Source organism: Pararge aegeria, chromosome 23, assembly GCF_905163445.1.
Source record: "Pararge aegeria chromosome 23, ilParAegt1.1, whole genome shotgun sequence".
Classification (NCBI taxonomy): domain Eukaryota; kingdom Metazoa; phylum Arthropoda; class Insecta; order Lepidoptera; family Nymphalidae; genus Pararge; species Pararge aegeria.
In genome coordinates, this window is record NC_053202.1 from 8,776,708 (window position 1) to 8,804,063 (window position 27,356).

Below are 27,356 nucleotides of genomic sequence, written 5' to 3' on the forward strand. Positions count from 1 at the left end.
GAACTGTAGGTACATACAGTTTTTAAAATGTAAAGTAGTTATTATAATATTTATACAAACAAATGCGTGCCTCACAAATTATATTGGTGTGTATGTAATAAATGTGTGTAATGGTGCCATTTAAAATCTACTGTCCCTGATTTAGGTAAAAACCTGTATTACAGGCGACAGTGCTCTCCTTAAATTGTTGTTTCGATGATTGAGTGGATGATTACGCTTAATGTTCATGGAGTATTATGGAATTCCGCAAAGTAACGCCTGCCTCTATCCATTATTGGTGAGATTATCTATACATTTAGATAGTTTGCATCCTTGAGACGGATACATTTCATCCCGAAAAATAAAGGGTTACTGCGGAAGTTTATGGACCCAAAATAAATAGAGAGCAAAAGCTGATATAATTTTATTTATTTAGCTCTTCAGGAGAGCTAACTTTGTAACTTTACTCTATTTAGTAAACTTACTATCGATGTTATATTCTATCAAAGTATCAAAGTAAAGTATGTTTTTTTTTTTTAGAACTACCCCACTATTTTGTATGTAGCTTTAAAATACTTTACCTACTTATAATGCAGAGCGCTTAACGATTAATACCGGTGTACGGATAAACCCGACTGGGTTTTTGTTACGCCGTAACAGATATTATTATGTTAACATAAAAAATGTATATTTTTCATTAAAATAAATAAATGCATATACTGCATGCTATAGGCCAAACGAACCATGATTTATGATGCCCAAAAGTAAGAACTTTCGACAAGAGAAAGTGATTTCTCAAGTATTTCTCTAATATCGTGATAATTTCCCTATATCAGAAATGTAAACTTGTACAAAAGTAGATACTATGTGGGAATGTGGAATAGTTTTACTGTTATATCTACTTATTATTATTATTGTTAAACTCTGTATTTGTTTACCACAACATTAACATATACAAAATATAATAAAAACAGAAACATAAAGAAAGAAGTAGAATACAAAAGGCGGCCTTACCGCTTAATAGCGATCTCAGCCAGACAACCTTTGAATTAGAAAAAAAAAGAAGAGGTGAATAGACTAAGTAAAACAAGTACATCACCGTAAGTTTTTTATGTAGGTTTATTGATTGGTCTTACTAGGTTAACTTTTAACTTAATTATGATTAAAAAAATTAGCTGTTAAAAAAATAACTACAGAACAGTACAAAAAAAGCGTGTGTGTATTTATGTACACGCGTCAGAAGTTATACTTCTTTGTCGTAACAAGATAAAAATCTTTTTTAAAAATTTTATCTTTCGCCTTATTCTACGTTTGTAGAAAAAACTACACTATCAATAGAAAAAAGGTATTGTTTGAATGATAGTCTGTTAGAGCCTGTTTGCTGATGATTTAAAATTGACTCGAGTTATAAAGTGTGAATCTGATGTTCAGTTGCTAGAGGAGGATTTGTGTAGATTGAGTGAATGGTGTGTGAATAATAAAATGTTCCTTATAATAAGCAAATGTTATCATATTAAATTTACTCGTAAAAAGAATAAAATATCATCTGTATATTATATAAACAACTTGCGTTTGACTGAAGTTGATTCTATTCTTGACTTGGGTGTTATCTTAGATAGTAAACTAAATTTCATTCCTCATATTGATAAAACCCTTGACTTGGCCAACAGAGCATTAGGTTTTGTGCTTAGATTTTCTAAAAGCTTTAAGCAATATTCTACTGTAATAAGACGGTTGCTACGTACGTTGTAGATTGGAATATTGCTGCTCAGTCTGTTCGCCGTCTACAAAAGTTCACACGAAAAGAATCGAGAGAATACAGAAAAGTTTTTACGCCAGCTTTCATATCGATACAATAAAAGCCTTAATAATTAATTAAAATAATTTTTTCAAGATGCAGAGTCTTGAAGATAGGAGGGGGACATTGTCTATGATGTTACTGTTAAAACTGTTCAATAACAAGCTGGATTGCTCTGAACTAATTAACAGATTTTCGATCGAAGCTCCGCGTACCAATACACCACGTTATCCTTGCAATTTGTTACATCACAGGCGTTACAGAACCAAATTAGGAAATTTGTCCTATATACCTCGTGTCTCGGATTGCTATAATAAGTGTGTGATTAAGCTTAATGACTTAGAAATTTTTCATGACAGTTACATTGAATTTAGACGAAAAGTTATAGATATTTGTTCTACTAATTAACCTGACTTACATTTTAGTTTGTTAAGTTTAAGTTTAATTTTATTTATTACTTTTAAGACATTAATATTAATTATTTTAATCCGATTTAATTCAATTTTGTTTTGTTTTGTCTCCTAATAATTGATTAAGTTAAATTTTTTATTGTAATTTAGCTTTAAATATTTATACTTTTAAAGGTTTATATTAACTGACTAATAATGATTTGTAAATAATTTATAACCATGACTTTTTTACATTTTAATGCATGCTGTGATAACCTGTAAATAGTTGCACATTTACTATGTGACTCATTCCAAAAAAAAAAGCAAGTTTTAATGTATCTACTGTTGGTTGTCATTTATAAATAAATAAATTTATAGTCAACTATCAAACCTTTTTAAATAAACTAAAATGTTGACCATAACTAACTTCATGGTGTTGTTTTTTTTTACGGTGTGCGCGCGCATCGTAAAAACTGAGTAAGTTTTTGCGATGCGCGCGCACACCATTTTTCCCTAACGCACCAAAAGAAGTATAACTTCAAAAAAGCCTCTTTAATAACAGCTTGTTATACTGTCAACAAAATAAATTAGAATAAAAAATCCGGAAACGCATAATGATATACGTTTTCTCTTTCCAGATGATACGTCGACAATTTGCCACCAAAACTTAAGTTCGAAGACTGACAAGGAAAACGACGAAATAACTGGCACACTTTCAATACTAAAATAATAAGGCACAACAGAAAATGAAATTAATAAGCGCATGCCCAACTGGACACAGTAACACACTGTGTTTTTGAACAGTTATTTAAATGAGACAAAACAATTTCATATGTTATTAGTAATGGTCTGACAATGGCAAGACGAGATCGAAACGGTTGGGCGTATGGAGGAGACGACAGTTTTCGAATTCAATCGATAATAGCGAAAATATTTATATTAATATTAATTAGTTATGTTTTAGTCACTGAATGTAGTAATAATGGAACTGAAGACATCACAAGATTAAACAGCGAAATACCTGAGAAACTGAAAATATTAGAGGCATTCACGGGCAGAGGATTCTTTAGTGATGTGTATCAAAATGGGACGTTTAGGACTGGTAACAGTTTGTGGGATAACTTGTTGAATAAGTGCTCGTTAAAACCATCAGTGAGTTGCTTACAAAAGAATTTTTATTCGTATTTAGATGACAGTTTAGATTTAAATGGTGATATAAGTGTAGCAAGTGGAGTTAATTTTAAAAAGAACAATGTGGACATGAATAAATATAGTAAAGAAGCGAACGTTATCTACCTCACCGGCAGTAAGGATAAGGATAAATACGAAAGATCCTTTGAAGAAGAAAATGAGATCAATGATGATGAGGAATCTGGTAAGTTGAGAATCAATTTAAATTATCCAATATTATGTATGAAACTTATGCACATTGTTTATTGTAGACGGGTGACGAAAAACGCAATGCCTAAATAAGTAACGCCTTATCTAAGGATATTCATAGGCATACCTTTGACCAAAATTAATCACCTAAGATTTGGTGAAACGTCTTTTCTATAGACATCGCCTAAGTAATTTGGCATTCGAATTAGGCGATTCCTAGGTTTATTAAAACCGGGATATAATTTTTTTGTTTTTTTTTTGATAATTCTTAACTCACGGTTTTTTAAGAAGATACTCAATGTATAAACTTTATAGTACTAAGCCATAACTGTTTGGAATGTTGCTGAGAGTGCAAGTTTCAGGTTGATCTCATGGGCAAATAATGAGTCTGATCTTCTGGCACCAGGTGATATAAAAAATATTACAATTAAGACGTTTTATGCGAAAAAAGTCGTGAACCACCACTAGTGTATTAAAAAAAAATATTAGTTATGTGTACCTTTTAACACGGCTATACAAGGTGTCCCAGGGCTAAGTGACCGCCCGGCGTTTATGGACCATTTAGACACACAACAACAACAAATAACCTTAACCTAAGGTGTAATCCGTACAGTTTTTTTTTTAATTGTTTCATTTTATTTTAGATATATTTAATATCTTGAATTGGTAAACTATGATAACAGGCAGAATGAAAAAAAAACAGTAAAAAAAAAATAAAAATCCCGCAGCAAGTCAGGAATTTCTATAAAAAAATCAAAAGCCCAGTAAAAAAAACGTGTGTGTACATCTTTGGCGTAACAAGTTAAAAATATTTTCAAAAAATGTATCTTTCGCCTTATTCTACGTTTGTAGAAAAACAGCACTAACAATAGAAAAAGGTATTTAATACGTTGGAACTTTTATTATAACGCATTATCTAGTTAAATAAAATTATATAAATATGACAAAAAAATATTTCTACATAATTAAAGAAATAGACATAATAAACATCATTAAATTTGGAATACTAATAGGCTTATTATATTATTGGACAACCAAGTTTCACTCAACAATAAAATTGTAGTTTTTTGTACAATTGAATCAATTAAATCACCGGAATGAGCCCGCAGACTTTGACGATTAAAAGTTTACACTGTTAAACCTTATAGCTAACTTCAGGGTGTCGGCATTTTGTGACGGTGTGCGCGCGCATCGTAAAAATTACTCTCATCATTTTGCCCTAACGCGCCAAAAGAAGTTTAACTTCAAAAAAACTATATGGATTAGACCTCTAGTTCAAGTTTAATTATTAATAATTTTGTCCAAATATTCAAACGCCGGGCGGTCCTGGATTCAAACCCGGGACACCTTGTATATACAGTGAGGGTGAGCAGGGCGTACTTGTTATTGGCTTAGATACAAGCTGGTTCCGTTCTGCAAAGTTGATAACACATTACCAAATGAGCCGCAAAACCATAACACCGTTGGCAGTCTTGGATCTCGTTTCTAAAATTGTCGAACATTACAAAAGTTTTAGTAATTAGGTTATATAAAATATATGTGTACATTTGGGGTAGAACGAAGCTTAAACTCTGCTCTGATCATGAGCAAATTAAGAAGTATCGCGTCACGCGCTTGACGTTAATAACCGAGCGAAAGCCAACAACCCACATAATATCATTTATTATTTATTAATTTTTACGTTTTTCCCAGTTAAGTTTCTACCAGTTATTATACTTCTTGTCTGATCTGCGTAGAAGCCTTCGACCGTGGCTAGTTATCACCCTACCGACACAGACAAACCGCTAATTTCGATTTATGGGCTATTATAATGGCCACAGATACCCGTAACAGGTTATCTCGATACCATCTTAAACTGCATCGTCAGTTACCAGCAGGTGCGATTACTCAAGACCTCAAAACTCCTACCGCAAGCCGCGTTAAGTAACTTCGTTCCAAAAATTGAATTTTTTTTTTCACTCTTATAAAATCGTTACGTGCGTTTCTTGTGGTAACATGCAATAATATGGATGCTTATACTTGAGAGACGACATCTGGTCTACTTTAAGGGAAAAGTAGTTACAATTTTATGAATCACATCGAGCTGGTAAACCAGACGACAACTGGACGATAATTTTATATTTTTCCTTAACTCGAGTTTACCCATCAACTTGATAAACTTCCGTTCGTTCCTGATATCCGGCTGCGCAGTCTGTTTTAAAAAGTTCATATCTGCTTCCCTTATAACCAAAGTAGCTGTTGCCCGCGACTTCGTCTGCGTTTGATTTTGTTTTTTGATGTGGCATTAAATTTAGTTGTAGATCTAAATAAAAATTAAAGTATTCAGTATCGCTAAGCCTTAAATGAGGGGTTTGCTGCTGTCCGCTGAGGAGTTCTGTCCTCTATCTCCAACCACAGTTTGGGCAAAATTAAACTCATATTATAACCTCTGTAGTACAAAAATAATTAATTAAATGGGTAATAATTTATCAGAGTTATGGTGTAAAATCGTCACACACTCATCCCCTCTCCCAAAGGAACCGAGCTAAATGTTGGGATAAAAAGTATCCTATATTACTTCTAACACTTTCAAGAATATGTGTACAAAGTTTAATGAGGATCGGTTAAGTAGTTTTTGCGTGAAAGCGTAACAAACAAACTTACATTCACATTTAAGTATAATATTAGTAGGGATAGGGATATCCACTATTCTACGCCGTTAGGCGTTCTTTCCAATTTTTATTGTCGTTGATTGACTTCTAAGGATACTAACGTGATGTTATATGAAAAAAAAATTGTCTAATCTACCCCGTAGTTCTAGTTCAGAGATAAGCGCGTTCAAACAAACAAAAAACAAACGCTTTTGTTTTATCCGTGATAGAGATTGATAAATGTAGATTATTCACGATTTTTAAGTTTTCCACTTACTCGTACCATCAGGTGGGCTTTCTGCTTGAACGATCAACTATTAACAAAAGAATACATGACGATGAAAATATGAAAATATAACGAGCCTTGTCCTGTTATTTTCGTATGATACACCGATTATAAATATGTCGAACAGAAAAACCAAATTGTAGTCCGATAATGAAGCTCAAAGTTGTCATCATCAATCATCCTCAGCCCATTAACGCCCTGATGCTGAGCAGTAGCAATTTACTCATAGGAGAGTGGGGTTTAGAAATGAGACTCGTCACGCAACTCCAACACAAGACTCCTGTTGCCTTAGTACAAGATTTGCTCGCAATCGAGAAGTCTTTATCGAGTATAGGAAATCTTGAGCATCGGAGTAACATGAATCATATGCACATTGTTTTGTTGAAATTCGGCGCTCTCAATCCTTAGCGGTTTCGAAATCCCGTGTAAGGAAATATTATCTGTCGCTATTAATTTTAAACATATTCCATTTTTTTTCATTGTATTTTTTATTATATATATGTATTATGTTTATCTTTATTATTTTATATATTATCTAGCATGTAGTTATTAGTGTGTAAGTTTTTATATTATTGCTATTTTCCGCCCCTCAAGGGTATCAAAGGCTCCATCCATGGTGATAAGGTCGCCCTTTGCTTTAAAATTATTTTTATTTTAAACTTTTTAAAGCAAAAATATAATGAATGAAGAATATAATGGGGTATTTTGGTCTAACTTATTTAACCGTCTTGTTACATAATACAAATAAATAAATATAAACAACCGAATTAAAACCCCCGTTCTTTTGAATGAAGTCGGTAAACGATGTATGTACTGTCATGATCATTAGTCTTACTGACTAGACTGCCGGCTATCTAGAATATCTAACTTTAGATCCACCACGATAAATAAATAAATAAATATACTACGACAATATACACACCGCCATCTAGTCCCAAAGTAAGCGTAGCTTGTGTTATGGGTACTAAGATAACTGATTAATATATTTTTCTTATGAATCATATAAATAAATACTTATTTGAGTTTATTTTTTTATAATTGAGTGGGGAAATATCAAGACCGAATACTTTGCGGTTAACACTACAAAATAGACACAGTTTTCTAAGCCGCTAAACTTTAACGGATGTGACACGGATGTGGAGGAATGCACCATTGTCTAAGCAAATGTTTGTAGCCTACGCATTCGTCCATTCCTTATGTTAAAGTCTATATGTTATTACTATACTACCTATTGTACTTTAGTAGGCAATGTCATGGTTATATTTTCTTGCCGGTGAAAAGTTGTTACCCGCTTTTTCTTTCATTTTCAATACGTCGTCACTCGTCAGCATTTAACGGTGTTCGAAAAATGCTGCGAAAACCGTTTGTTCGTCGTACTAAAAATATTCAACGATAAATAAAAAGTAATAGCCTAGTTGGGACTTCAGATTCACTAGCGAGGGAACCCAGTTGGATCCTTGGCATGCACGGTTGCACCTGTAACTTATCAAAGATATACAACGTTTCTTAAATATAGTTACCACGTGGATCACGGATCATGGTAACGACGGGACAGTTCCGTCGTGACCACGATCTATGCAACTGGGTGGAAATATCGACAAATCCAAAAATATTATCGTGGTATTTACCCGTTGAACTATATTTAAGAAATGTTAAAAGATTAACCACGAAAATCTTAGTTTAAAGTCTTTGATATACAACGTCTTTAACAGATTTACGAAATAATATTGAAGGATGCATCAGTATATTTCATAAGAAATCAGCCTGTAAAAATATTAAATCTAACAAAGCATATTAATTTTGTATTTGATGTTAGGGCTGTCTCTGATTTCCTTCAGTAAAAACTATAGCAGTGGTTTACTCAGACACTATTAGGTTTTCAGCTTCACGGATAAGTCTTAGAGTCAGTGTATAATGTACCTTTAAAGACTGTGAAGTATTGTCAAAGGCGTGTGAATTTCACCAACCCGCAGTTTGCGTAGTGAACCTTCTGGTTAACAGTTGCCCAATCCCTTCATATTCTGAAAGGTTTCCCATGCCTTTAAGTGAGCTGGTAATGGGTTGATAAAAGTGATGATAAATATATTATTATATATATTCTATGTCAGGTACTAGGGCGCAAGCATTCTCTATACGAGATATCACATAGATAAGAAGGTTCGATTTTTAAATCCCGCGGTATCGGTTCCAGGGTGCTTTTAGTTCCTGAACTACTTACTGGTGCGAATTGAAACATCTTTTGGTCTTGGTTAGGTCATTTATCGAGGAAGGGTTTATTATAACATCACGCTAAGGCCAACACTTTTGGCAAAAACAAAAAAAAAATCAAAAAATCGGTTCAAATTACGCCAAAATAGTCTATAAACGTTCTAAAGATCCGCGACAGCAAATGTCTATCCTCCATCCTTTTAAGGTTGACACAAACGCGGACAAAGTCACGGGGGACCGCTAGTTCGAGATAAAAGGACGAAGCTATCTCTTCCCAATTTCATGCTTACGGCGAAATCGAACTCCGTGCAGATGTAAATTTACTCAGTGATGACGTGATGTTACGTTGACAGCATCTCTCCAATAATAAAGTTATTCAATTGTAACACTTATGTATGGACGCATAGAAGCTATTATGCAATATTGGGTAATACTTTCACCTCGGACTTTTATGTTGTTGTGATGATTTCCAAAAGTGTTATGTCGATAAACTGTCTAATAAATGTACCTTAGCAGTGCTTGGTATTTATTGCCGGAAAATATCATACTACATACATACATACGTTACATACAGTATAGTATCATACATATAGTTTTACTTGCCTAGTTGGAAAATGATTGTGTGATGAACATGAATGTTTTCCGTGTCTGGGTGGTTTTATAAGTACCAATCATAAAAAATGTATCTGTCATCTTAGTAACCATAACACAAGCTACGCTTTCTTTGGGGCTAGATGGCGATGTGTCTAATGTCGTAAAGAAAGAAATAAAAAAAGCAAGCCTAGTCTTTAGCATTATCGGCTGCGAATCTTCCTAGGTTCGAATCCCGGAGCGGGCCGATACATTTAAGATTTGTGTTACGATTCCTTTCACGAACTGTTACTAAATAATTAAAAAAATAACTTCTCTCTTCTATAAGTTATATCAATTTTCATAAAATTTTCTTAGTACCCTTAACCCTTTAGTGAAAATATAATGACTTTTTTTGTCATTAATATAGGTAATGCCATTTCTTCCAGTGGGTTTGTGTAATTATTATTATTTTTGTCAAATTATTGTTTAGTTGTTAAAACGAGTGGTATTATAATATTTTAGATAGGACATATTTCAAATGTATCTTAAATGCATACCTAGTTAACTTACTCAAATGTAGATACACTGATTCTACATTATTTGCATACAACTAAGTAGGTACTCTGCATCAATAAAACTAACCAGCTTACCTACATTCGCAAGCGTGCTGGTTTATGCTCTAAAAATCTTTGAGAATACCTTTGTTCTATTATAAATCATAGCACATGAAAACCTAGCACTAATTGTCTTCAGCTTAGCAACGTTTGTAATGAAGATCTATTTTTTGCCGTTATTTTACTATACAATGCAACCATTTAGGAAGTCATTAGTATCCCTACTTTAATGTTATAAATGCAAAAGTGTGTTTGTTTGTTTGTTTTCCTCACTTCACGCACTAACTCAGCAATAAATCAACATGGGTGCTTTACAGGACTTTACATTTGTTTCAAAAATATCGTCCTTCATTCACGTACTAACAAAATAACAAATCGACGGATTTCAACTATGTGTATAACAAAAATAAAGGTTGTTTTGTTTGGACGTGAAAGAAGGACGATTTTTTTAATGTGCCTGTAAAGCACCCTTTGAAATTAAAAGTTTACCAATACCAAAAATAAACTTTTTTTCTCTACGACCATTCAACTAAAAAATTTCTTAGTTAGGTCGTGGAGGAATGGATCCTGAAAAAAACCCACTAGAATATTCATTTTTTGTTAGGATTTTGAAAGGCTTATTGATTATCCATCATCAGCATGGCTAGGATAGCATGGCATGGGCAGAAGACCATTATATCCCCGGGGAAAGAATATAAATTTATCTTCTTCCACAGCTTTATCGACTCTCAGAGCACTGGCGCACAAGTGTAAATAATATCCAAACCCTGCAACCCTGCTGCAACCCATTACCGGCCCATTACAGCAGGGCTAGCACGGGCAAGAGACAAAAATTATATCCCCTGATTCTCAGCCATGCAGGTTGCCCCACGATATTTTCCTTCGACGTTAAAGTAATGTTTTAATTGCTTTCAAATCAAAAACGCATATAACTCCCGAAAAGTTTTACGTGCGTGTCGGGGACCGAACTCTGTCCCCAAAAAGGAATGAGAAAGCCCTAACCACTTGACTATCACCGCCTATAATCAATATATTAATACGTGAAGCAAAACTTTGTACCCTGTTTTACGTAGTAGAAACCACTAGGTTTTCATCGTTAATTATTATTCAATGATATAATTTCTCTCCAAGTTACTTTTCACAGCGGAAATGAATAATAACAATAAGTATAGAAACTAAATATTCCAATATTTCTTGCGGTTTTCTAAACTTTTTGCACTTATATTATACAATAGAAATATAACGGTGAGACTATCATAATACAATAAATAATACAGTATAATATTATTGTTTTATTCGATTCAGTTATAATTTTACTAGTTCTTAGAAACGTTGTGAAGGTTTTTTATGTGTCTGTCTGAAGTTTCGAATTTTTCCGGTATACAATTAGATACCTACATAAAATAAGTATGACATTAAATATGAAGCGGAGAAAACTCAGTGGTTAATACTTAGGCCTACCTTTCAGAGTCACCGGGTTCGATTCCCAGCACGTATTTCTAACTTTCGGTGTTTGCGTTTTAAGCAACCTTATGATATACTTAATTGTTTAGGGAAACATCGACTGGAAAACGAAGAGTTCTCCTTAATGTTTTCGTATGAAGTCTACCAATCCGCACTCTTTACCGACGATTTTTTATTTAATCGAGAAACATGTATATATTTTTATAGATATTACTAAAAAAATGCGGACTTTCATCCCCTATTTTACTTCTTCTTATTTCTTCATTTACAACATATTATATTATAAAGATTAGTGCGCTTAGAACGAAAATGGAAACTCTCCAGTTTCAGCATTATAAGTTGGTAGACTAGTGAACTCTGCGGTTAAAAGTCTGTAGGTACACGCAATAAAAAAAATTAATTGTAGCATAGACAAATAGACTTCCAGTTAGACAAAGAGGCTAACATGGGAATTTCATGTTGTCCCAAAAGTAGCCTATGAGCAGCCCTCCTATTTCCAATGTACCCAGTAGTTTAAATGCTACATTTCATAATGATATTTGAATAGTTTATTTTTTAAATTTTAAAATGTCGTAGAAAATAAAAAAAATTACATAAAATAATGATATGAGACACCAAAAAAATTTTCAGAACAGAAGCATGCGTTAAATGCGAAAATTAAGCTTAATTTGCTATACTCCGCGAAAAGCAGGAGAGTCTGTGTGGTGTGATTTATAATTTCCAACTTATACACCAAACAGATCTTCGGCAATGTACCCTCTACGCACGTTTCGCTCCCAAACCGGAGTATCCTCGTGAGATGTTGACTTTACAGTGAATAATTGTTAATGAATTAATTTATTTGACAACTCATTCATCTGACTAAGAATTATTATTCGTCAATTTTGTATTTTTCTGTAACCCGCTTGATTATAATGTAATATTTTATGCCTACGGCAATACTGTTCCCTAAAACAATATATAACACCTTATTGACGTGTATTTTGCAATAGATGATTAATACTATTATTATTATGTTACTTTCCGTCTTTTTATCTATCACTATGCTTGTTTATTAGGACGCGAATGAAGAGGGATTGGTCGTGTAAGCCACCCTTGATAATATGATGTTTATCTATGACGAAAAGTAGCCTATGTTACCTACCTACTCTACATCTATAAAACAAACTCGATGCAGTGGCGTGCATAGAGGATACGCACTGGGTATAAATGATATAAAGTGAAGAAAATCTCAGGTTATTATAGCTAGTACTTACAGATTAAGTTTATTATAGCTAGTACTTGAGATTTTTGAAGTGAAAACTTCTATAGCGGCGTTGAGCACTTTTTCTGTAATGGGTATAAAATCTTAAACTCGCGTCAGGACACGTGACCTGATCGAAAAAGCGTAAGACGGATTTGTCAAAACTACTATTGATGCGGTCTTTATTAGACATTTAAATAGGTTCGAATCAAAACTGTTCGTTTCTTACTTCAGCTACCATAAACCTATCGTATCAGTTTTAGAGATTGGCGATGATAGTTCTGGTAATGATGATGGTGAAAAAGTCGTTGAAATTATGGATGAAAGTTGATTTTTAGAAGAGATAAACTTTTTAATGTAAAATAATTGTAATAGTTTTAAAGTGTTAAATTTTTAATGTAATATAAATTGTCATGTTTGTGTACGATAGCGCAATAAATGAATATTGTATCCTACCACATAAATGATAAAGCAATTGGTGCAAAATTATTCCCTAACCATTCCAAAATATCAAACATGCTCAATGTTAATTAATAATCAAGTTTTCACTTCTGCCGGCACTCCCGGAGTGCAACCCGTCTTTTTTTCATTTAATATCATCTGCCGGCTTAGTGCATACCTTGTGCATATCCTGTATGCACGCCACTGACTCGATGCCAGAAATGAAGCTGATTGGTTGTTTTGTGTGAAGGAAGGACAGACCAGTGGCGTGCATAGAGGGTATGCACAGGGTATGCAGATGATATAAAATGAAGATAATCTGCAGTACAAGTTTAAAAAATTCAATTTCAAATTCAAATTCATATCGTTTATTTGTAGATTGGTTTTACATTGTTGGTACACAAAATGCCATCTAAGGCGGATTGTTTGTCCCTAACAAACAATCCGCCTTAGATGGCATGCAAAAAATATATATGTTCGTACACTAATTCCTACTATAATAATAATATCCTAAGTCAATCGACATTATTAAAATAAGAATAAAATAAGAATAAAATTTAAGACTGATATCAAAGTTACAAATATCTAATCAATTATTATTCATGTCAAATTATAATCACTGTAAATGTCAAATCTATAATATTGTATCTGTTAAATATTCTTGGATGGTATAATAACATTTCCCGACAAGTAATTTTTTTATCTTATATTTAAAAATTACAAGATTTATGTTTCTGTTGGCTAGTGACGCTGGCAATTTTTTGTATATTTTAGGCGCCATAATGAAAATACTATTCCCAAATAACGCTGTGGAATGTGGCTTATACAATAATTTATTTTTCCTGCGTTAAAATCTTAAGGACAGGCATTGCAAGAGTTATAAAAAGCCTACTCCTAAAGTATTTATAACTCGTACTGGATATTTTATTCATTCTATATCATCTGCATACCCTGTCCATACCCTCTATGCACGCCACTGGGACAGACACACTTTCGCACATTTATAATGTCACTTAGGACTAGGATAACATAAAGCTCACAATAAAGCATACATAAAGTTAACCATTGATATGATATGCAAAAACCACAATTCTAGGTACCACTGGATTACACGTGTTGCTTTTTCTTTAATTTATTATTCCACTACAAGTGGGCCCTTGACTGCAATCTCAACTGCTGCTACGTGATGATGCAGTCTAAGATGGTAGCGGGCTAACCAGTTAGAGGTATGGCAGTTATAATAAACATGTACCCTTAATCTTTTCTTACCGACATCGTACCTTAATCGCTTAGCTGTGCGTCTTTGGTGGTAACCAGCCCAGAGAAAATTCTTAAATTATAAATTCCCAAATGGCGTGTTTATCAATAGGTTTGTAACTTGTTACGGTCGAAGCCTCCCACCAGACCAGACCAGAGGAAATTCAGAAACTCTGAATTCCCAAATATCTCCTGTCGGGTATCAACCCCGGGATCTTCAACTTAAAACCACAGGTCTCAACGCTGCGCCGCGCCGTCGAACTCACTAAAATGAACACTTCTGCTTTTCCAGAAACACCATTTGAAGAAGTGACAGATGCTCTCTATAAAAAGGGGGTTAAGTTTCTCATGACACATGACATGAAGGTAACGTTACCGGAGATGCTGTTTGACGGTGCCACTCTGAAGGTATCACCACGCGCTCTAACCAAGACTGGTGCATTGGTGCACATCGATTTGGAGCCAAGTGACAATCATGTGGGACATGGAAGGATATTCTTTCATAAAATTAGTGAGTGTTATTATAATAACCTATGATATCGTTAGAAATATTATTTAAAATGCTTTAAACGCTATAAACAACGTGTAACCGAATCACGAAATAATTTTGAAGGATGCATAATATAAACTGTTTATTTAAATTTAATTTGACGTTTTTTTTTAAGGTTGATTTTTAAAATTTTTTCATATCCATGAACCAAATTTATAATATATTCATTTAGTAGAAATGTTATGCCCTCTAAACTGACTGTGTTGTTTACTAACATCTTGATATTGTACAAACATTCTTGCAAATAAATTATTATATGTTTTGGGTATACCCAGTATAAATATTAAATCAAAAGAAGTATATTTATTTTTCCATACAAACGAATTCAAAACATTCTAAGTGTTTACTTATGGTGATTGGTTTCCACTTATTGTTCATCTGCTTGGTCCGTCAATCTAAAACATAAACTAAAAACTAATTATAAAAAGTTTTAAATGTAATGTATTATCAATATACGCATAAATATTATGTAGTCTCTTGAGATATCGCCCAACTGACATATTAATTCCAGTAACCAGTTATTTTATAATGCGAAGTTGGCGAAAGACTGTCAATTATCCTTAGACCATAAAGCCTGTGTACTTATAGTATAATCTTATGTGTTTCCAGAAAAGTACATCAAAAAGAAATTGGTTATGGCAGCACTCGCGATAATTTTGGTGGTAAAACTGATAGCATTGAAACTAATATTCGTCTTGCCTATAATACTTGGAGTGACCACAGCCAAGAAGATGTTCCTAAAGATTCTACTCTTCCTATTCCCTGCTCTGAGTCATATATTCAAGCTGTGCTCGTGGTACCATCAGAACTATCACACAACGAAGTATCATCACCACCACCATTTGATAACGCATCACCACAAGGTTTGTGTTTATTCATTGTACTTAAAACAAAACATTAGTTAGTATTCATGGACAAACGGCATATAAGAGAAGTACAGATATTTTTTGGAGGATATATACACAGTTGAATAATATAATATCAGAATACTCTCGGCCTGTAGCTGTTTACATTAATTTCAATATTTTCAAACGGATCAATTGTGAATAGCAAAGTGAATAAAAATTCATCAGTTTTAAAAAAATAATTTGCAATTACAAAGTTTTTCGAAAATCTCTAAATATACTTGTTTATTTATTACTTTTGTGATAAATAAATTATTAATAAATTTTCTGACGATTGCGTCATTTTTCAAGGTTATATTGAAATGTGTTGATCTAACCTTCAATTTTCTACTCACAATTATTCTATTTAACAAATGAAAATATTTATAAAATGTGAGAGTGTATTTTAAATAGAATATAAAATGGAATAGTGAATATTAAATGAAATGGCGGAGTCCCAGGAACATTTTACTCTTTCATCAATAAATAATAAAAAAAGTTTTACTTCTATCGCGCGTATAGGTTACACGAACAGATTTTACATAGATTATCTACCTGTCACTACTCTGTAATGTAACCTGGGCAACAGCGCGCGCATAACGATTCTATCGTGCGGTCACTAACTTGACTGCGCGACGTTGACAAATCACATGTTTCACAGTGTAATGTCACTTTACAGAAGTAACATGATTTATTAATTTTTTTGTATGGAATAAAATGTTAGTTTTAATGATAGGAACTAAAAGGCTTAGAGCTTTCTGGTATTTTTTATTTAACTCTGTATACTATTAAATAAATAAATATACTACGACAATACACAAATCGCCATCTAGCCCCAAAGTAAGCGTAGCTTGTGTTATGGGTACTGAGATAGCTAAAGAATATTTTTTTATTAATATAATACACATAAATACTTATAATATACAGATAAACACCCAGACACTGAAAAACATTCATGTTCATCACACAAACACTCTCCAGTTGTGGGAATCGAACCCACGGCCTTGGACTCAGAAAGCAGCGTCGCTGCCCACTGCGCCACTCGGCCGTCAAAGTATTAGTTCACGATACTGAAGTTTCAATTAGATTTACCCTTTTTTGCTAGAGTTTAAACAAGTCTAGTGTGGCTATTGATTAATGACTGAGGCAACCTTCGTTAGGAAGGTGCAAATCCAACATTAAAAGCAGTGAAAGGTAGGGTTGATTACTTCTTGCAGTCTTCTACCTTCCTGTACGAATTTAGAGCGATAAACATAGAATTAATTAACTTTCTTTGCACATCCCGTAAAATTAAAATGTACCTACTTTGCCCTCGATAGTTACTTGCACTCTACTTTGCCTATACAAATTCCGCAAGTTAAAACGTTCAAAAGTTGCCTATAAGAAGTAAGAGACAAAGAGTAGTTCTTACTTACCCGTTGTCTTTTATTCTTTCTTATTTTAGATTAATAAAAAAATACTTTTTTCACTCCTTGCAAATAACTTCACATACCTGTTCAAATTCTCTGTTTTGCAAATTTTTCGTACGTAATTAAAAATCTTACTATTCAGGTACCACATTCACACCACCCTCACGTATATGGACCTCCACCGCACGGTTCAGTGGTAGTGAAGCAGCACGCGGACAGCCCACCAGCGTCATTTGACCACTACCCTCAAGATTGGGAGCTGTCTGGACCAGGTCTTGGGAGCGAGTAAGATTTATTTGTAGTCCTTCATAGATTAGAAATTGAAAAAAAAAAGATTTGCTCAAGTTTTTTTATTTAATCCCTATCCCTACTAATATTATAAATGTGAATGTAAGTTTGTTTGTTACGCTTTCACGCGAAAACACACATGTACATTTTTATACATATTTTTGGAGGTATCAGAAAAAATATAGTATACTTTTCGTTAAAAAAAAAATTACGTAAGACAAAAAAATGTTTGTAAAAAAAACCTCATTACTATAGGGGTAGACTATGCAGCAGTACGCTGCCTCCCAAAATTACGCAGGCGAAGCCGCAGGGCCCATCTAGTAAATAAATATACTACGACAATACACACATCGCCATCAAGCCCCAAAGTATGCGTAGCTTGTGTTATGGGCACTAAGATGAATAATATACATAAATACTTTTAAATTAAAGATAAACACCCAGACACTAAAAACATTCATGTTCATCACAGAAACAAGTTAATTGGCTGTACGCATCCATACAACCGCAACTTTTTTAGTCTCTCTGCAAGTTAGTTCTTGTCTAACTTGCCAGATAATAGCAGGATAACCTTGTCAGGGACGCCCTCCCTTTTCTCTAATTTTTCTTTAATAAAGATTGAAGAAATGATTTATTACACCAAACAGATTCTTTTGCTTTTCGCGGAGTATAGCACATTAAGCTTTACTTTCATAATATATCATGAAATTCCGCAAAGTAACGCCTGTTTCTATCCAATCTTTGTACCTAATTAGCAAAGGCTAAAAACTAGACTAAAATTCAAAATTAATGGCAGACCTGTACGCGTACATTCCTAAATTTTTTGCTAAATTTTTCCATCACAAGAGAGGTCGCTGATCCCTTTAATAATAAAGCAGTAAGGATAAAAATTTTTAGGACATATCCTTGACATTGTCTTCCTATTTATATCAAATCCTGTGTTTTGCAATTCCAGATATCTGTCAGACATTCACCGCAATGCTATAGCCACTTTCAAGCCAAACGAAAATGACGCGAACGATATCAACTCATGGGGACTCGGTCTTCCACCAGGTATGCTATGTCTTAATAAATTACAAATTAATTAAAAGTACAAATACGAATGCTCTAAGAGCAAGCAAGAACAAGGCCTTTAAATAAGTATAAAAAAACTAACGCAAAAACGAATTATTCGTGCTCCCTTCCTGTAACGCTGTTGCACGAAGCATGACTCCTATACCGCGTTCATTATCGTCATTTAATGCGCTCTTGGATCTCAATGGGATCTATTCCATGACGGGTGGACAGCATTGTTCCATGAATTGTTGAGGTACTCTGAGAATACTGAATGACCTTTACTTTAGTATTCTCAGAGTATCACTATAATACACTACATTAATATCATCTTTTATAATGTTTAATGCAATCTTTCATTCATTTGTCTTATAGTTATCCATAAATTATGTAGTTCCTTAACCTTTGTTCTGTTGGTGGATTATCCGCCATTTTTTCGGTTGAATGGCGGTTCTTTCCCTGTGCATCCGTAATGACATCGACACGCCATCTCTCAATAATCTAAATGGTCTAATCCTGAACGTTTAGTCTCTAGTCTAGTGGACACTTTTACAAGACGATAGTACGAAGAAGGTGGAGAAAATCAGGAGTTCGCGACCATACTTTCTATATTTGTACACCTAATTCAGGTTTTGTTCTTTCAGGACCATCTTTGAACGTCGGAGAGTACGCCAGCGGAAACACTCTTGTTCCACATACGGTGCCGGGCCCAAACCACAATACTGGGCCAAAGATATTGATGACGGGTAATCCGGGAAGGTATGATAAGAACATTTTTGTTTCAATTACTAAATACTTTCAGAATAAGTTATTTAAGGCCTCTTTCCTTTTCCCTAAAGATGTCAGTACAATGAGTGTTGGATTTTTCCAGTTTCCACAATATGTCTTTAGGTAAGCTAATTCATCGGAAGAAGACCATATTATTTGACAAACTCCCTGTCGCAGCGATGAGCGCTGTGAATTTAAGTAGGAGGTCCCAGGTTCAATTCCCGCAAGGGCAATTTGTGAATTTATAATTTCGGAATTTTCTCAGTTCTGGTCTTGCTGGACGCATTGGCCGTGGCTAGTTACTTTACCGACATAGACTTGCCGCTAAGCGATGTAGTGTTCCGGTGCGATGTCGCTTAGAAACCGAAGAAGGGTATGACTACCATACTGCCTAGCAGGTTAGCCCGCTACCATCTTAGACTGCATCATCACTTACCGCCTGCACATACCGCCAGGTGAAATTGCAGTCGATGGCTAACTTGTAGGAAAAATAAAAAAAACCTTGATATTTTAGATCTGATTAGTACAGTTGGTATTTATATAATCACCAATATACAAAGGATTTTCAATGCTTACAAATCATGACATTTTTTGCTTACAGGCCCGTGGGTCCACCGAATCCATATTATCGAAATAAAAAAGTAGGCGTTCGGGATCCAGTACAGTTGGAAAAGGAATCTTTGGTAATTCATTCAACCATGTTTTGGCAACTCCGCCAAAGTCCGCCTAGCGTAAAAGATTTGAAATATTTTGAGGGTGTATATAAAGACTTTACATTGTGAGTTGGTTCTACCTACCCCTTATCTTCTTTATGAGGTAAAATACGACCTTTGCTTCATAAAGACGCTTAAAGGACTCTTAAAGGCCTTATATCTTTATATATATATTTCTTGTGTGCGTGTGTATGTCACTGAACTCATCTGAGACGGCTGCACCGATTTGAATGAATTTTTTGGTATGCGTTTGGGTGACACCCTGGATGGTTTAGATTCACAAATCAGCCCGAAAGATGGCGCTGGGGTCAGCTAGTCTTTATATATATTTCTTGTGTGCGTGTGTATGTCACTGAACATCTCCTAAACGGCTGGACCGATATGAATGTTTTTTTTGGTATGCGTTTGGGTGGCACCTTGGATGGTTTTGATTCACAAATCAGCCCGATAGATGACGCTGGGGTCCGCTAGTATATACGAGTATATATATACATTTTGAAATAACTCCACTGAGAGTGACGAAAACCCGAATATATTCACATTCCATTCTTCATGGAATCGCAATTACAAAACTAATTCCCGTTTTCACTAACGACGAACAAGGCAATGCCTAAATAAGTAAACCCTAATCTTGGGAGACTCCTAGAAATACTTCAACCGTACAACAATAGTTATCACCTAAGAGTTGGTGAAACGTTTATTTTTCTATAATCATATGCATTCGATTTAGGCAATGTCTTGGTTTAGTGAAAACAGGTATAAGTGTTGCAGTCAACCGGGCCCTGGTAAAATTACGATTAACATCAAAGCTGTTATATTTAAGTTAAGTATTATGCACTTGGCATATAATCGCAACTTTTTAAGTTAAAATAATTGTATGAGAGTGAGCTTTTTTAAGTCATGCCCTAGTAAAAACTTTTAAGATGGTAAAGCCTTTACCATCTTCAGCCCAAAATTGTTCTTCTGCTGGGAACAGTCCTCTTTGGATTTGGCACTTTCAACTGCCAAAAAAGACAAAAGTATTATAAAAAAAAAATTTGTAAAGACATTGCAAGGTTTTTAAACTAACCCAATTCACGTTTGAAAGATAGCAGGCATATAACAAAATATAACATACTAGCTGTTTCGGGATAAAAAGCATCCTATATTACTTCTAATACTTTCAGGAATATGTATACAAAGTTTCCTAATGATCAGTTTAGTAGTTTTTGCATGAAAGCGTAACAAACAAACTTACATTCACATTTATAATATTAGTAGAGATAGGGATTTTTGCCAAATCTTTTGAAAAAAAAATTAGTAAGTAAAAAGATTTAACTGCGTTTTTAATCATACGGCCGAGTGGCGCAGTGGGCAGCGACCCTGCTTTCTGAGTCCAAGGTCGTGGGATCGATTCCCACAACTGGAAAATGTCTGTGTTATGAATATGAATATTTTTCAGTGTCTGGGTGTTTATCTGTGTATTATAAGTATTTATGTGTATTATATTCATAAAAAAGTATTTATCAGCTATCTCAGTACCCATAACACAAGCTACGCTTACTTTGGGGCTAGATGGCGATGTGTGTATTGTCGTAGTATATTTATTATAAACATATCAAGCGATTTTGTCTGTTGTATGTTCGTAGCAAATATAGCGAATAAGCATTATTGTCTTTTAAATTCCAGATAAGAGCTGCATCCTTAGCAGCCAAAGCGCCTCCATCGCCAGTTAGAGATGAACTGCTGCGTGTTTCCGCGGCCAAACTCTCCGAGAGCAACCGGGTGAAGGCGGAGACTGAGCTGGTTAGACAACAGCAAGAGATCTTGGCTGCACAGGATCCAGTAAGTAAACTTTTGACGGCTTATTTGCGCACTGGGCAGCGACCGTACTTTCTGAGTCCAAGGCTGTGAGTTCGATTCCCACAACTGGAAAATGTTTGTGTGATAAACATGAATGTATTGTGTTGTGTGGAATTTGTTTAAATTTAAAAAAATCAGGATATTCCTCATTTTCAGGCATAGTATATATTTCACTTTAAATGACTCAGTGCAAATATTAATATGATATGTCACTCAATGAGTTCAAAGTTTAAATAAAATGTAAACTTACAGAAATGTAAGTTTTGCAGGCCGATTGTCGCGGTTGGCAGCGACCCTGCTTTCCGAGTCCAAGGCTATGGGTATCGATTCCTACAACTGAAAAATGTTTGTGTCATGAACATTAATGTTTTTCAGTGTAGGTATTTGTATATTATAAGTATTTATTTTTAAATAAAATATTATACAGTCATAATAGTACCCAAAATACAAGCTAAGCTTACCTTGGGTCTAGATGGCGATGTGTGTAGTGTCGTATTATATTTATTTTAATAAGTATAAACCTATATAGGCTGGACAATGATATTCTTTAAAGACACTTGTCGTGGTAGTGAACGCGCGTTCAATACGTCCTCAGCCTATGCTTCGTACAGATCTGCTCTCTTATAATAGAGTGTTAACCCAACACGTTGTTCTAATGCAGGTTCGCGGGCTAGCATGCTAGCTAGAGGGAATTGCACAACGCCATACGACTAAGCAACTTGAGTTCCTTTACTTGCTTCCTACTTTGTGTTCTATCACATTCTTTCTTAGCACCCGTCTCTGTCTATATAATCCTGTAATTCAAATTCCTGTCAAAGTCGATTCAGTTGTTCCAAAGACTAGCCCGGACAAACAGACGGACAGGCTATAATTTAAACGTTTTGGTAGGCTATGCTGTCGCTTCAATAGTTTTAAATTATTTATTCATTATTTTTTCACTTTATTGCACATCCAAAAAAACGGTCAACAAGCCGACCTTCGGACGTGCAAGAAAAACGAATGAGTGAATTATGAGATTAAAAAGGAAAGTATTTCGGTAGCACCAGGTTCGTTACTCAAGATATGAGATTATCATGAAATAGTCAGGGGTACAAAAAACAACTAGTTAGAATTTTAAAAAATAAGACTTCTGGACTAAAATAACAAAACTTATGTTATCTTCCAGGATTCAATAGCTGCGGAGAAGTTCTACGGGACTCTGCTGGAGAGAGTAGATATAATTCTTGGATCTATTGGCGCTAAGGACATAGGCTGCAAAGAGAGAGCTGTATGCTCGTTGTACAAGGATCCTTTCAAGCATGCACCATACAGCAATCTAGTGTCTAACGAGCTCAGCAAGTTAGTATAACTTAGACAAATTTGTATATTTTTTTTGTTGCGCCTCCAAATCATTTTTAATTCTTAATTCACAATTCCAAATTTAATATCACTCATTTTATTTAAGCTTACTCTAGTGGGTACACTTTGGAAACACTGCCAAGAGTGTACAATCTGTCGAATTTTGCGTGTTGCATAAAATAGAAATAGGAAACATAAGGCCGTTTAGCTTGGTAAGCCAGTTTGGGATTAGGGAAAGTGATGAAAATCTATTTGCTGTCCGCGACTTTGTTCGCTCGGAAATTTGAACGTGTAACCTGAGTTATACTCAGAAACCTTTACAACCACAATGCAAAAAAAGTGGATGCACCGTTAAAATGAAAAACATATTAATCCCACGAGCATCGTACATTTTTCGGGAAAAAATAGTAGTCTTTTCCAGACTATAATTTATCTCAGTTCTTAAATTCATCCAGATCGTGACTGAGTAAGAAATATCCATCCAATCTTTCGGTTTTATTATTAATAAAGATTTTAGACTTTTTGAAGGAACCTGAAAAATGTTTTCCAGAGACTCCAACGAGCTGGTACCGCCAGCCGACAGCACGATGGCGTTGCGGTACTTCAGATACGTGCAAGCAGCTAGGGACGGCCAGGAGTCCAAAGACTGTGTCCTCCTCTACCCCAATTGTAACGTTGATTACAATAAATAAACATATAAATGGCGAATGAAAGCGCCACGCCGTAATGTCACCTCGTGATACGCTTGTGTCATTTTACATTTACTGAACGGCTAGCATGGGCAGGAGACAAATATCTCCCCAGGGAGAGGATAAAATTTTATCTTCTCCCACAGTTTTATCAATTCTCTGAGCATTGGCGCACAAATGGTATAGGTATAATACGAGTATATGTCCTCGAAACGGCGCGTATTGTGAGGAGGTTCCTCACTCTGGAGCCCTGACCGCCGTTTGCTTGGGCATTCAAAAGCCCCGCAAGCGGAGGGTGGAAGTTTTTTTTTATAAATTTTTAATAGTGTTTTTTATTTTATTTTTAAGCATTGTTAAGAATTAAGAAAAAGAAAAAAAACATATATGTGTAATAATAAACAGGAGTAAACTTCTAAAATTCCATGTTCCCGTGCTTAAGCAGGTGGAGACGTTAATTAAATCACTTTTTTTTCTGTTTTTTTTTTTACGAAAATAAATAATTCCTTCTGTTATCTTAACTTAAAATCGAATAGCATTCTAGCTAGCTTGAGAGTAAGGTGCTGCCAGGATACTCTGCCAAATCCCCACAACATAAAGACTAATTTTAAATCCCTTGTCAGGCGATATAATTTTTGTCGGCTGCCTATGCTAGCCCTGCACAGAGTGCCTAGTGGGAGATTTTCCACCTACGTTAGCTTATTTGGTCCCGTGAAATTTAGCAACGATATAAGTATAGGGTAACGAATAAGCTCCATCTAGTGACAGTAAATCATTATATCAACCCATCACAGGGCACGGGTCTCCCACTATGAGAAGGGGTTAAAGCCGCGGTCCACCGCGCTGGCTTAGTGTGTATTGGTGGACGCCACACACCTTTGAGAACATTATGCAGAACTCTCAGGCATGCAGGTTTCCCCACGATGTTACCCTTCGCCGTTGAAGCAAGTGATATTTAAATACTTAGAAAAGTGAGAGGTGCGTGCTACTACATATGAACTCGGCCCCCCGAAAGGTAATTCGAGCTCCTAACCACTGGGCTATCACCGCTTCAGTGACAGTGCAGTTTCCCAATATACTAGAGAGCTTCTTCGATACCACACTACACACTCAGAATGCTTGATGTGTTCGATCTTATGTTATTCGATCGCGTGAATAACACAACTGTTTCTCAGTATTTTAACTAGATGGCGCTCTTCCGATTCCATACAAATCATATTTAACTTCCAAGCAATCGAAAAATTAAACGTAGGTAGAAAACTCTCATAACCAGGTCTCGGAACTTGTTTTATTTACCGGTATTTTTTTCATCGGCTATAATAATGTGCATAGTTTTACCGGTTTGTGTTTGAACTAAGCTCATCAACTCGAAAACAACTAACTACACAATTTCCTGCGTTTGTTATGATATAGAGTGAAACTACCAGGTTATGATTCCACGGTGAACGTGTAGTTTCGAATATTATTTAATAGAAAGGAACGGCTCTAATACTATCACCAACATCATAAGCCCAAAACATCGGGCACAGGGCTCTGAAAGGCGAAAAGGTTTAAGAGTATCCACCCAACACACTGCTTTCATATTTCATATTGGCGGGATTTAAAGGTTATTGTTTATTGTTATTAGGTACACAAAACAGGTAATAAATAAAAGTAGATCTAAATATAAGTAATAACAAGTTTTGTTCTAAGTTACAACCCAAAGTATGTGTACACAACTTCGAATTAAATTAAACAGAAAGTAAAGATAAAATTAAAGTTGAAACAAAAAAAAACACTTAAATAATAATATATATATTATTTCCCTAAAGATTATGTGGAATAGTGCTTAATAATTTGATTTTTAAAAATATTTATCCTTTTGTTAAAAATGTCAATATTATGATTACTTGATACTAATTCATTATAAAGGCGGCACATGCGAACGATGGGATTGTAAAAGGAAGTATTGTTCTTGTAGACACTTAGGGCAAATGGTTTAAAATATTTTAATCTGGTATTAACGCGAGTATTTATAGTAATGAGCGAGAGCAAGACGGAAGAATTAATTTGGGAGTTAATGAGCTTAAATAAGAAGATCAAATGAAATATTGTCGGGAGGGTAAGATTAACGTACTCTCCGAGGCGCGACAACGAAAGGTTGAGCAATGTAACTGTGCTTTAAAGTTTTAACGATAGTAAATTATAAATCAAATTAAGTACGGTAAATAAAATAGTATGAGCTACAATGAGGACATTTCTCTAATATGAACACAACAATTAAGAATGACTACAGTTATCGATATCAGTTATAACCCTAAATATTAGGGAACTCTTGCTAAAACACCCCAATTCACTGGCATACAGCCTACTGGCTGTGGAAAGAATCAGACGTCTGAAGCGGACCGAATGCGGTCCGTACAGTTTGATACTGTACAGACTAAGACAAAGGCGTGAGAGAAAATGTTCCGAAATAGCTTTTTTTTCCTTTTTCATATTTATAATCAAACTTTAAAATGCTCTCGCGTAAAATGTAATATTACGAGATGTGTCATCATTGAAGCAAATCAGCGATATGTTGCATTTATTGAGTTAAGTTTTTAAACGCCAATTAAAACTAGAATAATTTATGTAGATAAGTAGAGAAATATTTATTTTATTTAATAAGTAACTTAATATTAATTATGTTAATTCCATCATCATCATACCAACCCATTATTGGCCTACTACAGAGCCTTCTCAGAGGGAGTCCCTACAATGAGAAGTGTTTAGGCCGTAGTCCACACTGCTGGCCCAATGCTAATAAATTCAGACTTATTATGTTAAATTTGTTTTTTTTTTTTAAAGAAATTTGTGTTTTAACACGTTCACTGTTCAGGGCATAAATAGGATACACTATCTACAGTCCTGGTTGCACGTCCCAAATGACAAAAAAAATAGGAGTAGACACTGTCAATATTGAAACGTCTCATGTCAAAATTGCTCTCAAGCCTGCAAACTACCCGTAATAGTAGCCGTGGTCGCGTAACAGATCCACTTAGATTTTGAGTTCCATTTAGAGTCATTGACAGTAAACTTGTTAAAAAATGTTGTTGTTATAATTACTAAAAACTACCTATTAAGTAGGTCATAAAAATAATCTTCAGTCAATTTCAAAAATCAATAAAGGTGATCCCAATCATAGATGTCTGTTGAGTATCTTAGTACATAATATTATATTTTAGTAGCCATCAAGTCACTAGGACAATAATTTAGTGTACCTTATTACGTAATTATTTATTTGAATAGTCGTATAAGTATTTATTGTTATATTATAATAAAAAAATATATGTTATGTTTTTAATAAAGGATAAATTTAAATATTACATTTCTTTACATCTTTCAAATACCACAGTTTTTTCCTGTGCGTAGTCACGTGACTATAGTCTCGGACACATTACAGTTTAAATGCTTATTGTTTGTAACATCAATTTTTTTATAAAAATGTTTTATATTTTACCTTTATTCAATTATCAAATCGACTCAAGACTAGTTGCAACCTCACAATAATGCACGTCTTACGAATTTCCAACTGAAATATGGTC

At 34.6% G+C, this 27,356-nt stretch overlaps 1 protein-coding gene across 1 annotated transcript in view; it reads left to right on the forward strand.

The window, feature by feature from the left end:
• The window catches only part of LOC120634248, a 52,069-nt gene extending 28,175 nt beyond the window's left edge, over positions 1 to 23,894 (forward strand). Inside the window, exons 2-11 of the mRNA XM_039904725.1 lie at positions 2,805 to 3,541; positions 14,555 to 14,773; positions 15,422 to 15,675; positions 17,248 to 17,390; positions 18,349 to 18,446; positions 19,091 to 19,205; positions 19,816 to 19,897; positions 21,596 to 21,751; positions 22,935 to 23,107; positions 23,658 to 23,894. Of these exons, the coding sequence (XP_039760659.1) occupies positions 3,022 to 3,541; positions 14,555 to 14,773; positions 15,422 to 15,675; positions 17,248 to 17,390; positions 18,349 to 18,446; positions 19,091 to 19,205; positions 19,816 to 19,897; positions 21,596 to 21,751; positions 22,935 to 23,107; positions 23,658 to 23,799 (1,902 nt within the window). The 5' untranslated portion in view covers positions 2,805 to 3,021 and the 3' untranslated portion in view covers positions 23,800 to 23,894. The remainder of the gene's footprint in view (positions 1 to 2,804; positions 3,542 to 14,554; positions 14,774 to 15,421; positions 15,676 to 17,247; positions 17,391 to 18,348; positions 18,447 to 19,090; positions 19,206 to 19,815; positions 19,898 to 21,595; positions 21,752 to 22,934; positions 23,108 to 23,657) is intronic.
• The last annotated feature ends 3,462 nt before the right edge of the window (positions 23,895 to 27,356 follow it).